This window comes from Coregonus lavaretus (genome assembly GCF_964263955.1).
Source record: "Coregonus lavaretus genome assembly, chromosome: 36".
Taxonomy (NCBI): domain Eukaryota; kingdom Metazoa; phylum Chordata; class Actinopteri; order Salmoniformes; family Salmonidae; genus Coregonus; species Coregonus lavaretus.
In genome coordinates, this window is record NC_140023.1 from 21,923,689 (window position 1) to 21,938,908 (window position 15,220).

At 39.6% G+C, this 15,220-nt stretch overlaps 1 protein-coding gene across 1 annotated transcript in view; it reads left to right on the forward strand.

Annotated features, from left to right (window-relative positions):
* Positions 1–910: 910 nt before the first annotated feature.
* The window catches only part of LOC311110991 (adhesion G protein-coupled receptor A3-like), a gene marked incomplete at both ends in the record, with an annotated part of 251,186 nt that continues 236,876 nt past the window's right edge, over positions 911–15,220 (forward strand). The window contains 2 exon segments of the mRNA XM_084153664.1: positions 911–947; positions 950–1,199. Coding sequence (XP_084009790.1) covers positions 911–947; positions 950–1,199 — 287 coding nt within the window.

Consider the following 15,220-nt stretch of genomic DNA (forward strand, 5'->3'; position numbering starts at 1 on the left):
CCATTATCATTATCTCGTGGTCATCTGATCTTAGATGTGTCTGAGGCTGAAACCCTGCACCATTCCGTTTCTGAACCACTTGATAAAGTCTTGATGTAGATTGATGTAGGTTGGCATAGAAGTAGAATTACTAGTAATTATATTTTTAGAAATGTATTTCTAGGGTTGGCATAATCTTATGTTCACTCTGGTCCTTAAAATCATGAATAAATACAATTAAATGGTTTGTTGTTTTAGAACAGGTTAAAGTAAACTTGTGTATTGTCACATTTATATGGATGCATGTGGTTTATCAATGTAATAACAATACCAACTCACGCCCCTTGGCTTGGAGGAGGAGGGACTTCTCAACTTTCATGGGCTGAATAATTGCAAGAAGTCCCATGGTTGAAGGCGCAAGACGTGGATGGAGAAGCCCCTTGCCGCTGCACACGTGGATGGGAATATATGTGGCAACCTGTTGATAACGGAGTTATGATAATGGATAACTTTGTAGGAGTACAATGACAAAAGTGACAGTAGACACATTATTGTTCTTGCCGACCGCGAAGACGGAGTAGTAGGCTACTGCATTCCCATGGAATTCAAACTTTTAGGATAGTGGTAACAAACGTCTTAACTTTTATCTAGTAACGTTTCGGTGGCCTACAAAGTCACAAGTTTCTGTAAATGTGAAACAATATCAGAAATAATACAAATGTCAGTGCGCAGTGAAACAGTAGTCCTACTTTACAAAGCAAACATTTTCGTTATCATCCATGATGAAACAATAATCGTACAGGTAGCCTAGTACAGTATGAGGACACACCAGGTGTTGTCAGAGCAGACTGATTGGAATACATAAATAACTGTCAAACGTGCAAATAACTGGTCGGTAGCTAACCATTCACCAAGAAGAAGCCTATGTGAAATGGTCTCCACTTGCTTTACTTACTGGGAAGAGATAACTTGAAGACAATTCAGTTAAAGGCTCAGTTCACAATGAAACTGCTGAGTTTACTTTGCGTTGTTGTCGGGTTGTGGAGGGCATGCCTGACGAACAGAAACTGTCAGAACCTCTTCATTGACAGCTGTCATTGCTCCTCCGAGAGGTCCAAGGAGTTGGGCAGACAAAAGTTCCGGGTGAAAGTGGTGTGTGATGATGTGGAATTACTGGACACTCTACAACCCAGTTTCTTACCCAACAAAACAGTTTCCCTGTGAGTATGACATCAAACAAACAATAAAACAGTAGTTGAACAAAGATGATTAAAACGGTGTGTGTACCAAATGCAGGGGCGCAACTTTGGTTTTAGAAGTGGGGGGGACATTTACAATATATATGTTATTTTTTATGTAAATATATATATTTTTTTATATATTTTCCTTTATTATTTTCACCTAACCCTACGATCCCTCCCCTATTTGGAGTAAACTAATGGACAACAACACTTAGGCTTCTACTTCCAGCTTATACATACTATATACATTTTACGGACACAGTTTATTTTACAATAGTTATCTTTTGTTTGTTTTTAGTCCAATCCTTCTGAACACTATCCAGTTTTGATTTCTATTTGCCATATATTTTTCAACTGTGCTGTGATATTTCACAAAAGTTCTGAACCTTTCTATTCTCATAGATTCTACATATTGTAAATAAATACAAAAATGTTTTGCTAAGAGTATTATTATATTATTGATCGATTGACTATGACTTTTTAAATCACTCAGCAGTGCTATTTGCAGAGGGGGACATAACTTGGCAGGGGGTCTGGGGGTCCTCCCATTTTTGGGGTCATCTAAAGCACATTTCCTGCATTTCTACACAATTACATTTACGTCATTTAGCAGACGCTCTTATCCAGAGCGACTTACAGTGCATACATATTTTTTTTCATAACCCCTGTGGGAATCGAACCCACAACCCTGGCGTTGCAAACACCATGCTCTATCAACTAAGCTACATCCCTGCTGGCCATTCCCTCCCCTACCCTGGACGACGCTGGGCCAATTGCACACCGCCCCATGGGTCTCCCGGTCGCGGCCGGCTACGACAGAGCCTGGATTTGAACCAGGATCTCTAGTGGCACAGCTAGCACTGTGATGCAGTGCCTTAGACCACTGCGCCACTAATATGACCCTTGGCCCTTCTAGCCGTCTCTATTTAGAACAACAAAAATGCCCACAGTCATCAAGCTAGGTAAGAGATTATTAAATATGTTTCAGTGATTGATAAGACTGAACTAGATCCATGATAATTCAATAATCAATATTGTGTTGCACCTTTAACCAATAGCCTAACAAATGAACAACTCTTAAAAATAAAGTACTTTTATTTATTTTTTAAACTGAACTTTTGATCGTCTTTAACCCTCCCGATGTCCTAGGGTCAAAATGACCCGCCACTGTGTTGAACCAACTTTATTTAATTTTTATATTTTTTGGATCATTTGTGAGAAGGAGGCAGTGATACTTTCTTTAAAGTCTCACTGCCTCCTTCTCACAAATGATCCCAAAAATATAAAAATTAAATAAAGTTGGTTCAACACAGTGGCGGGTCATTTTGACCCTAGGACAACGGGAGGGTTAAGACATCCTCTATATCAAATTTCGGCCAGACCGCCCAGCCAACCCGAGCTGCCTACACACCCGACCCCCATCAGTCAAGTCAATAACTCAACTCTGTCCCCAACACAACTTCCTTCCCATCTTTTTTTTATGTCTCAAGGGAAAGGTTTGGAAAACACACATAGACCTACACATTAACACACAGAAATAGTACACCCTCCATATAATTAAATCATAGGCCTAATAGTAGAGCACTTTTTAATTGCACACAATATAGCTGGGTCACCCCGTCCTGCCTCTAGGGGTCCACGGCTCTGTAGCGCCCCAACCCAGGGATTGCCTAAATGTGACCGACCGGCTCGATTCGGTCTTATGTAGCAACATTTGAAATTGTGTTTTTTACATTGGATAAAAGTAGAGACTCAGAGCTAGAAAATGGTATATCATACACTACAGTTGAGGAACAATGGGAAAGTAATTATGCTTTGAAAGTTTATCAACTTGTAACCTCATTTTTGAGAAAAAGGCCCTTGAATGTTTTGGTACACCTACTGGAGAGCTCTTCTTTATCTACAACTATTCAGCATCGTTTACACCCTCAAAGCTTTAGCCCCACCCATCTCTTTAAGGATTCACGTGAGGCCATGTACTAAACAACCAAAGATTTCAAGACTAAAGGCTGGTTTATACTACAGGTGTGTTGTTACATTTTATCTGGAGTGCCAGAGTGTGCTCAGAGTGCGCTCTGGGCGTTCGTAAACTTCAGATTGTCTGTTCGTAAATTCAGAGCGTTTCGCTTTCGGAGCGTTCAGAGCGCACACTCTGAAATCGGAGTAAATAGCCAGAGTGAATTTACCAGCTACGTCTATCGACAGTTGTCACAGTGACATCATGAACATTCTATTGAAATGGTTACTTGCATAGTGGAGTCTTTTGTTTAGACATGTAGCTAGTTAGCTAAACAATGAACCATAATCCCAACTCATAACGTTACTACCCTGCATGAATCTGCAGGTAGCTAACCAACCAGGTTCAATGTTAGCTAGCTAACATTAGGCTATAACTAGCAATGTAAATGGCTCTGAGATACGAATAATATAACTACACAGATCATACACGTAATGTTAGCTAGCGAGCCAGCCAGCTAACGTTAGCTAGCTAGCTAATAGTACACTTTAACTTGAAATGAAAACGACTTTCTGACTAAATTAGAAACTTGTAATATCTGCAAATGTAGCTAGCTAGACTATCTTACCCGTATACATGGATGGACGCTTCTCCCTCTCTGTCACGGATGCCATGGTTGCCCTTAGTTTGAAGATGTAATCCGGAGACAGGTGTTTTATACAACAGCCTTCTGTGTGTTCTCTTTTCGACTCAGTCTGCATATTTGCAATCAAACGCCAGAAATTTCTCCAATCTCCTTAGCTATCATACTCTAATTCCACTGATTTCAAAACTCGGTCCTCCAGAAAGTGGAGAGCAACACTTGTGCAGTTCTACTACCTGATATCTTTCAAAAAAGCCAGCTACACATGCTGACCAGCTCATGTTATAGACAGAAGCAGACCAATCTGAACTCATCTCTCGCCATGTCCAGCCCACTCCTTATCTCAGCTAATCATGGCTGTCTTTTTCTGTGGCTAAACCAACTAGGCTCGTAATTTAACAATTTTATTCAGATTTACAGATGGCATACAAGTTTGTTATTAAGGCACATGAAAGTTCACATGTTCCAGAAGGCATTTCTGGCAAAAAACGCATTTTGAATTTAATAAAAAGTTTAAGTTCAAATGGCTCTCCTGTGAAGTAGTGGCATATGCCTAGTTTCCTGAAACAAGTCACAAATAGGTATCTGCCCTGAAGTGGGCATGTTTTCAATACAGACTCCTTTTGTCATACAGTATTCAAATATAAGGCATCCAGACCTTATGAAAGTTGCACAGTATACCCTTAATCTTAAAACAAATCTAGTGATACTGTACATAACTTGACATTTCTTCCATACATTGTGGGAGGATAACCATCCTTCCAATTAATGGCAAATTCATTTATTAGCCACTAAAAATGCTACGTTACACCGTTTCTTCTGATAACAGTCTCCAGTATCAACATTTCCAAGCAAACAAAAACAGGGAGAAGGGAGAATCTGTAGACATGCTGAGATAAAATAACATACTCTTTGCCAGAATTCAGCCAGCCTTCACAAGACCACAACATATGCAAATATGTCCCCTTTAGTGCTTTACACCTGCAGCAGATTAATACAATTTCTGAATGCATGATATTCAGTTTCACTAGCATATAGTACGTTCTATGGATGGTCTTAAACTGTAGTAATTTATGTCTGAGATTATATGAACATGACTGGGCATTCTAACATATCTGTACCCATTCATCATCATCAACAGCCTCTCCCAGGTCTTCCTCACATTTTTGTTTTACATGTTTTGTGTCATCGGGAAAAGCATCTATCAACCCTTGATACAGTTTGGAAATCAACTTTGGAGGTTTGTCAGACTGCCTTAAAATAGCATCAGGCTTGTCCAGTGTTTGCTGGACAGAGAGAATAGTGTTCACCTCTGTCACAGACTGGTCTTCCCTGGCTGCCTGACCCTGCTGAGACCCCTGTCACCATCTGATCCTCATAAAATGAGGCATGACAAAGAATTACCTTGGTGTACATTTATACATGATATTATCCAAGAATATAATAAATGGTTCAATAATTGAAATGACCATTATTCCCAGATCCCAGACTGTAGCTTTAAGCTTAAGCTGCTTTCCTGTAGCTACTGTAGGTCTACCCATCAATTCAAGATGGAACTTTGTATAATTCACTGAATATACTGCAAAATTCACCTGAGCTCCGTAGACTGGTCTTCCCTGGCTGTCTGACCCTGCTGGGAGTCTTCCCACTCCTAAAAGGTAGGCTATAAAAATAGCTCAAGAGAAAGTGCAAGTCTCTCCAACTCTGCTCTCTTCATACTACAGTGCATTCGGAAAGTATTCAGACCTCTTCCCTTTTTCCACATTTTGTTACTTTACAGGCATATTCTAAAATGGATTACATTATTTTTTCACTTATCAATCTACACACAATACCCCATAATGTCAAAGTGAAAACAGGATTTTAGAAATAAAATTCAAAAACAGAAATAACTTAATTACGTAAGTATTCAGAGCCTTTGCTATGAGACTCGAAATTGAGCTCAGGTGCATCCTCTTTCCATTGATCATCCATGAGATGTTTCTACATCTTGATTGGAGTCCACCTGTGGTAAATTCAATTGTTTGGACATGATTTGGAAAGGCACATACCTGTCTATATAAGGTCCCACAGTTGACAGTGCATGTCAGAGCAAAAACCAAGCCATGAGGTCGAAGGAATTGTCCGTAGAGCTCAGAGACAGGATTGTGTTGAGGCACAGATCTGGGGAAGGCTACCAAAAAAGGTCTGCAGCATTGAAGGTCCCCAAGAACACAGTGGCCTCCATCATTCTTAAATGGATGAAGTTTGGAACCACCAAGATGGGAGATCTCTACTAAAATTGCTGTCTTTTCAGCATTTTCCTCTCCAATATCTGGTGCACCATTTGTAATTCATGAAAGGATGCTCAAAGAGACTAAGTTGATGAAAAAGGAACCAACAAGAGAAATCTTATTCACTTTACATGGACTGTCAGGTGAAATAAGAGAATGCACTTTACAGTTCGGAGACCAAGCACATCCACCCTGCAGGTGTGGAAATTCACTAGGCCTACAAGCCTTATAGTCTGTTTTAGTCATGGAAGCTGTATGGAAAGGTGTTTCATTGAGGGAGAAAAAAGCAAATAGGAAATATAAAGGAGCGCCTCTATTCCAAACACTGTGGCGGAAGATTGTTGAAATATGAATGTTGATGAGAAATCATTAATGATGATAGCATTATGGATTTTGAATTAAATTCTGAGCAGCGTTGGCCATATTTAATGTAAACAGAGTAATTCCGCTGCTCTAAGATACATGATTAATTATGCACCAAGGCTAATCTTGTCTTCACTTGCTTAAACTGTTGTTGCAGGTGTTCCCTGAGGCATTATCAAGTTTTGATTGGAGGAAGTGTTCTTCACTGACAATCTTGGGTCACGGTCATGTGTAAAAAGTCAGTGTTTATATTGTAAAAGCTCATAAACGGTAAATGAGCAGGGCTAAATTAATTATCCCCCCGAAATAGCATAAACATTGTCTCTTTGTCCAATCAATGCCTCTTGGCAGGAAATTAGGAGTATCCTTCATTGCAACAACAGTTTACAATTCAAATAGTCTACTCTTTTTAAGAATACAAATTACAAATCCTTTTTAACGTTACATTCAAGGTGATAAATGTAATGCTCACTGTCTTTCGCCTTGGTCAACAAGCCTCCAGCAGGCCTCTTGGTTGGCCAGGAAGCAGTTTTCCTGCATTAGGAAATGTGACCTTTGTCAGGCCGAAGTGGCCTCCCACGTCTCCCTTTTGTGTAGACGTGCTGTGAAAAGAAACAGATATGAGAGGAAAGTAGGGTATGCACGTCATGTGGCTTACACTGAGTGGATTCCCTTACTAGCAGATCTCTCCTAATGCTTCCCCTTGGCCTCCTTCATTGTCCCTTTTATTCACTTCACCGCTCCAGATAATGAGTTCTGTATTAGTGACCTTCTTCATTATGGCACTTACAGTAAGGTTTCGCAAAGTAGAGGCATTCTATTCACAAATAGTATATAGTGGTTGTAATTAAGTGGCAGCACTGTCCCTATGTCTTTACTTTTATTTTCACTCAATTGTATTATTTTTATATGCATCTGTAGTCTATTTATTACAAATTCCTATGCAGTATAACACATCTTCAAACATAACAGATTGAGAAGAAAATTGAATGTTTGTGAAATGTCCATAATTCCTAGCAGCTCTAGAGCAGCAGAAGCCCTCTATTAACACCTCTGCATGTTTCCCACTCCGACACATGTGAGAAGTTGCTCTGGAGTTGGAGTGGAGTCTGACAGCTCTGTTGACCTTGACCTATCTGGTGTAATCGTTTCAGCGGCAAGTATGAGAAAGAGAGAGAGGCACTGTGTCTCTGTGGAGAACAGTAGCAGAGATTGTAGCTGACACCTGTCTCAGGCAATGCACTGGCTGGGAGGCATAGCACTGGTCTAAGAGAGAAGAGAGACAGAGAGAGGAAGAGAGGAAGTCAGAGAGAGAAGCTGGAGGCATATGTACACAGGGAGAGGGAGAAAAGGAGAGAGAAACATTTAGAAGGATAGAGGGAGTGACAGGGATAGAGACTTGGAATGAGTGACACAGAAGAAATGCACAGGGAGACAGGAAGTGTTGTGAAAAGAGATGTTTGGTTGGTGAGATGGAAGGAGCAATAGAGAGAACATGACAGAGAAACACAAACATTGTCTTTGCAGGCGGTTGTTGTTGCTCAGTCACAGTTGAAATGCAAACCTACCCGGGGAACAAGATGTTATCTACTTTTAGATATTGTATGTGACAAGGCGTGTGTTCTGCACTTGCATAGCTGACAGCAAAGAGAAGTTTAGACTTCTTCGTCCGTCTCCTTCTCAGAGATTTGCAGTGCAACTGTCATGTCAGATTCTTTTCCTTGTCAGAATCTGTAAAAAAGAACATTGCAGTATAAGCATGCATGTACTAACTGTAGGTAATGTAGCATAAGCAAGCATTACATCTTTATTTCAGTTGCCAACGATAATCTTCTTTTGGATTTAGACATCCTCTACGAAAGAACCACAAATAGCTCCTCAAAACCCCCAAAGACTCTATTCTCTCCAAAAGTGATGCTTGTGGAAAAGAAAATTAGTGCATTTGGGTAGGGACATATCTGGAGTTGTCTGGCATAGGCCTACAGTAGACTGTCTTTTATTTATTTATTTATTTGTCAGGGACCATGTACCAGATTTAGCTAGATACAGTGCATTTGGAAAGTATTCAGACCCCTTGACTTTTTCCACATTTTGTTACGTTACAGCCTTATTCTAAAATTGATGAAATTAATGTTCTTCCTCATCAATCTACACACAATATATCATAATGACGAAGCGAAAACAGTTTTTATTTTAGCACATTTATAAAAAACAGAAATACCTTATTTACATAAGTATTCAGACCCTTTGCTATGAGACTAAAAATTTAGCTCAGGTGCATCCTGTTTCCATTGATCATCCTTGAGATGTTTCTACAACTTGATTGGAGTCCATCTGTGGTAAATTAAATTGCTTGGACATGATTTGGAAAGGCACACACCTGTCTATATAAGGTCCCACAGTTGGCAGTGCATGTCAGAGCAAAAACCAAACCATGAGATCGATGGAATTGTCCGTAGAGCTCCGAGACAGGATTGTGTCGAGGCACAGATCTGGGGAAGGCTACCAAAAAATGTCTGCAGCATTGAAGGTCCCCAAGAACCCAGTGGCCTCCATCATTCTTAAATGGAAGAAGTTTGGAACCACCAAGATAGGAGAACCTTCCAGAAGGACAACCATATCTGCAGCACTCCACCAATCAGGCCTTTATGGTAGAGTGGCCAGACGGAAGCCACTCCTAAGTAAAAGGCACATGACATTGAACCCGATCGAACATCTCTGGAGAGACCTGAAAATAGCTGTGCAGTGAAGCTCCCCATCCAACCTGACAGAGCTTGAGAGGATCTGCAGAGAAGAATGGGAGAAACTCCCTAAATACAGGTGTGCCAAGCTTGTAGCGTTATACCCAAAAAGACTTGAGGCTGTAATCGCTGCCAAAGGTGCTTCAACAAAGTACTGAGTAAAGGGTCTGAATACTTAAGTAAATGTGATATTTCAGTTCTTTTTCTATTTGCAAAAATCTCTAAAAACCAGTTTTTGCTTTGTCATTATGTGGTATTGTGTGTAGATTGATGAAGGAATAATTTTTTTAAAAATCAATTTTAGAATAAGGCTGTAACTTAACAAAATGTAGAAAAAGTCAAGGGGTCTGAATACTTTCCGAATGCACTGTAGCACATTTTCATCTGTAGTCCCTGGGCAGTGTGGGCCATTGGCATTGTGGGCCACGGTCACACTGCGGCGAAAAGAGGGGCTGTTAGTGGTAGTCTGGATGGAAGTGATCAGGAGGTCATGTCTGGCTCTTGACCAGTACAATGACATCCTTCACATTATTCTGGGAATGCCATTGTAATGTAGATCATACATAGATGGGTTTGCAGCCAGGGAAGGCAACCATATAACAGCGGGACCGATAGGAATTTCTTTAGCATATGCCTTATCTTCCCCACTCATGACGTTTGATTGTTTACCTTTGTTAGACTAGCAATGTGAGGTCCGTATGAACGATAGATCAACTAGCAGACATGTTAGTCTTTCAAATAACATTACTTGCATCATTTTGTTTCTTCTTTTTTTGCACCTACCACCCACTTCCCTGGTTGGAGGACCTGATGGAAAACATAAAAAATCTCTCTCTCTCTCTCTCTCTCTCTCTCTCTCTCTCTCTCTCTCTCTCTCTCTCTCTCTCTCTCTCTCTCTCTCTCTCTCTCTCTCTCTCTCTCTCTCTCTCTCTCTCTCTCTCTCTCTCTCTCTCTCTCTCTCTCTCTCTCTCTCTCTCTCTCTCTCTCTCTCTCTCTCTATATATATATATATATATATATATATATATATATGTATATACATACAGTGCCTTCAGAAAGTATTCATACCCCTTGACTTATTCCACATTTTGTTGTGTTACAGCCTGAATTCGAAATGGATTAAATTAATTTTTTCCACCCATCTACACACAATACCCCATAATGAGAAAATGAAAACATGTTTTTACAAATGCTTGCACCTTTATTTAGAATAAAGTACAGAAATATCTAATTTACATAAGTATTCACACCCCTGAGTCAATACATGTTAGAATCACCTTTGGCAGTGATTACAGCTGTGAGTCTTTCTGGGTAAGTCTCTAAGAGCTTTGCACACCTGGATTGTACAATATTTAAATTCTTCAAGCTGTGTGTAGTTGGTTGTTGATAATTGCTAGACAGTCATTTTCAAGTCTTGCCATAGTTTTTCATGCAGATTTAAGTCAAAAGTGTAACTAGGCCACTCAGGAACAATCTATGTCGTCTTGGTAAGCAACTCCAGTTTATTTTTGGCCTTGTGTTTTAGGTTATTGTCCTGCTGAAAGGTGAATTAATCTCCCAGTGTCTGGTGGAAAGCAGACTGAACAAGGTTTAACTCTAAGATTTTGCCTGTGCTTATCTCCATTCCATATATTTTTATCCTAAAAAACTCCCTTGTCCTTGCAAATGACAAGCATACCCATAACATGAGGTAGCCACCACCATGCTTGAAAATATGAAGAGTTCTACTCAGTAATGTGTTGTGTTTGATTTGCCCTAAACAAAATGCTTTATATTCAGGACATAAAGTTAATTTCTTTGCCACATTTATTGCAGTTTTACTTTAGTGCCTTATTGCAAACATGATGCATGTTTTGGAATATTTTTATTCTGTTCAGGCTTCATTCTTTTTTTTCTCTGTCATTCAGGTTAGTATTGTGGAGTAGCTACAATATTGTTGATCCTTCCTCAGATATCTCCTATCACAGCCATTAAACTCTGTAACTGTTTTAAAGTTACTATTGGCCTCATGGTGAAATCCCTGAGCGGTTTCCTTCCTCTCTGGCAACTGAGTTAGGAAGGACGCCTGTATCTTTGTAGTGACTGAGTGTATTGATACACCATTCAAAGAGTAATTAATAACTTCACCATGCTCAAAGGGATATTCAATGTCTGCTTTTTTTATTGTATTTTTACCCATCAACCAATAGGTGCCCTTCTTTGTGATTAATTGGAAAACCTCCCTGGTCTTTGTGGTTGAATCTGTGTTTGATTTTCACTGCTCGACTGAGGGACCTTACAGAAAATTGTGTGTGTGGGGTACAGAGATGAGGTAGTCATTCAAATATCATATTAAACACTATTATTGCACACAGAGTGAGTCCATGCAACTTATTATGTGACTTGTTAAGCAAATGTTTACTCCTGAACTGATTTAGGCTTGCCATAACAAAGGGGTTGAATACTTATTGACTCAAGACATTTTAGCTTTCATATTTAATTAATTTGTAAACATTTCTAAAAACACAAGTCCACATAATTCCGCTTTATGAAGCCTTTATAAGCTGAACATCATTTAAAGCAGGGCCGATTTTTCTATTGGATTCTAATTCGATCCTTGAATTGGAGTCATATACTGTAGGGTTTCAATGTTTATTTCTCCTATAGGATTTCTATTAATTTTGTAGATGGGTATTGTATAGGTATTCACATTACATTCTAAAGGATTTAACCTCAAAGCTTGGCTATTCACTATAGTTAGCTTGGCTGCTTAACATATGTAGCCCCCACCCTCCCAAACCTCTTAAACAATTACCTGTGAGGGTGGACAGTGGACCCGTGAACTATAATAACATCATAAGAGATGGTGACCCTATATATAGTGGGGAACTGCCGGTAACGTCCCCTCTACCCAGTAGCTATCTCCTGCAGCCCCATTCCCCAAGGTCCATGAACACAACTTTTGTAAACATTTGCATTAGTTGCATCTGCATCACACATTAAAGTTATTGTGCCAACATGATCTATTTTTGTATGCATAGCTGACTATTATATATTAAATTAAAGAAATGCTCATATCTTTGTGTTACTGTACCTATACATGTATTTTTCTTTCTACTTTTTATTTGCATATAAGCAATGTAAAGATGCTGTGGATTCTAAGGGGATTGTGAGAATCCTATTGGATTCAATGGAAAGATCCACTAATGCTATAAGATTTCTTGACTAGGGCAAAGGACCCTGTGCCTGTCTGTATCAGTTATACTTAGTACTCACATTGGCGGTGGCGGCAGGCATACACACAGTTGTTGTCATTCCAGCGTCTGTCATGGAACATATCCACACAGTTCTCTCCTCCCATGTCCCCAGGGTAGAAGGCTTCATTGGGCTCATTGGGCGCCCAGTTCAGGAAAGCCAAGGACTGCATGTCTGTCCAACTCCAACCAACTGGAAACAGTGGAAATCACTAATACAATAATAAACACTTAGTTTCAAGTTTCACGTTTTTATTAGTCGCATATATGGGATACACATGGTATACACCGTCCAAATAAATACCTACTTGGGGTATTGTGTGTAGGCCAATGACACAAAATCTAAATTTAATCAATTTTAAATCAGGCTGAAACACATCAAAATGTGGAAAAAGTCAAGGGGTATGAATACTTTCTGAAGGCACTGAATAGCCTCCCATTTGTACTGGACTCCAAGTGCATCGTCAAATCAACCAATCCCTCTAATCTTAATTCTACCCCTCAGATGTCCACAGACTAACCCAACTTTCCCTGTATTTTACCATTTTACTATTTCCTTTTGCAATTCTATTTTACTGTGATGTCTTACAAGAGTCTTGAACCTCTCTATTTGTACCATTTCTACCGAGATTGTCCTAAAAATAAATACTTTACCTTAGAGTATAATCATATTTCCCATTGATTGATCGTGGTTTTTCAGGTCTCCTAACAGTACTGTTTGTAGGTCCATCTGAACACAGACATTATGACTCAACAACCACTCTTGGACTCCAAAAGCGAGCCACTGAAAGACAGTACCAAAAGAGATGATCTATTGATTCTGTTTCTTCGTGGCAGTCTGCATTGGGCTGACTGTTCAATGCCCCATATATTGAGCATTCTTTTTGTGTTGAGAATGTTATATAATTGTTTATTTTATACTTGTCATTTTAAGCCATGCATGCTTATGATTGGCGGCAGACAAATTCATTCCTTTCTCTTTTGAGTAATTGCCTCTTTTATTTTTGTGGCAGAGCTGTGGTGAGTTGGTTATACTTTGGTATTGAGCATACATCTCTCTATACACCTTTGTTAATTGCTTGTGTGACAATTTTACCGTCCTTATTTACAATGTAATTCATAAACATGATACCTTCCTTTTTTTCCCAAGAAAATTGGTCTTTCCTCTATCAGTACATTTAGCAGTGCCCTTGCTTATGAAAGATAGCATTTTTGTCCTCGTGGACTGTTTTTGGCGTGCTATCTATAAATCCATTTCCTTGCTTTCCTAGCTCTCTCTTTCCTCAGGTGATGTTTCCGTCCACTCAGCTTTGTTCTAAGTGGTTTATCATGAATATTTCATAGACATGCACGCGAGTCCCCTCTAAATTCTCTGTGCATTATCACACAGACGCCCCTGTTAGCAAAGATGGAGCAGAGAGTGAATGCCTCTCGGTCCGCAAAAGGCTGCAGTTTAATACGCTTCATGCAGGCTTTTAAAGGTTAACTACACTTCCTGATTTGGCCTCTTTAGATTTGGGTAATTAAGAAATGGTTGGTTTCAGGGTGTGGTTTGATGTAGTTGTCTCGTGTGTGTTTGTAGGTGGGAAGAGTTAGCCAAATTCTTTCACCAATTAGCTTCAGCCGGCTGGTGTATGACCGTGGCAAAGTTGGTTTACGTTGGATAGTCTATCTCTGGGGCTAGTTAGGGGGACCATCAATAAATTACACAATGTAAATGACACAATATTTTCATGTTGCACATCTTTTAGTTTTCTCATTAAATTAAATTAAAGTAATTGAAATTTGGAGCTATTGACATTTAACATATTGTTATACGTACATTGTGTAAGTTACCAATGGTCTCTAACTCACCCCATATGGATATCCTATGGTACAATGTAGAGAATCATTGTACCATTTAAACCGCTGTGAAATAGATTTTCCATAGCCAAAAATATTGTATTTTCAGATCTACCGCTTTTTAGACTTGCTTTCAATGAGAATGACTCACATTTCTAGGTGAATTTGGTCGGGTTTTAAGCCAATTATATTATATGACTGTTGCCTCCCGTTTAAGTTTATTGTGATGGTAATGACGTTGGTATTTGATGATAATTGTTAGGTGGAGGTTGCTAGCTACAATGGTATCTTGAACCTAGCCTAGCTTTTAGCTAGCTAGCTGCTCTGCAGTGCAAGCTAGCTTGACTTGCATTAAAGTTAAAGAAACAAGTTGAGAAAAAGTATCTAAACAACATGTTTTATTATCACCTGAAACAATATATTTATCCTGTCTTGAATGAAAAGGTCATATTTTGCAATCTCCCAAAATAAATACAATCTCTGACGAGAGACAGGCTCTCCTCCATCTTGCGTTACAAACACTACACTTGTCCATTCAGTAGCGGGGAAAGACTTTGTGAAGATGACGTACGGCATAATGAAATGCATCATGATGTAAATGAGGCATGAGGGTCCGCTTCTCAACGTCTCTCCGCTCTCCCTTTCCTCTGCTGAGGCTGACCAAAAAGGGACACCATCTTCCAGCTGATGGCGGAACTGGAGTCGCAACACATTACTTCTGCCTCAAATGCACAAATTCATGTTGCTACTCCTATTAACAGAGAAAGCTAAATATTCCTCGATTTAAAAAAAAGACCCAAGCCGCTAATAATAACAACGCAAACCTATCGATACACTTTCCTACTCATTCATTACAGCTGCAGTGCTGGTTGTAGTGCGAGTGGAAGTAGGAAGAAACCTTCGCCTACCTGGCGCCAGGGCAGATGAATCGTGTGCACCTACCGCCAA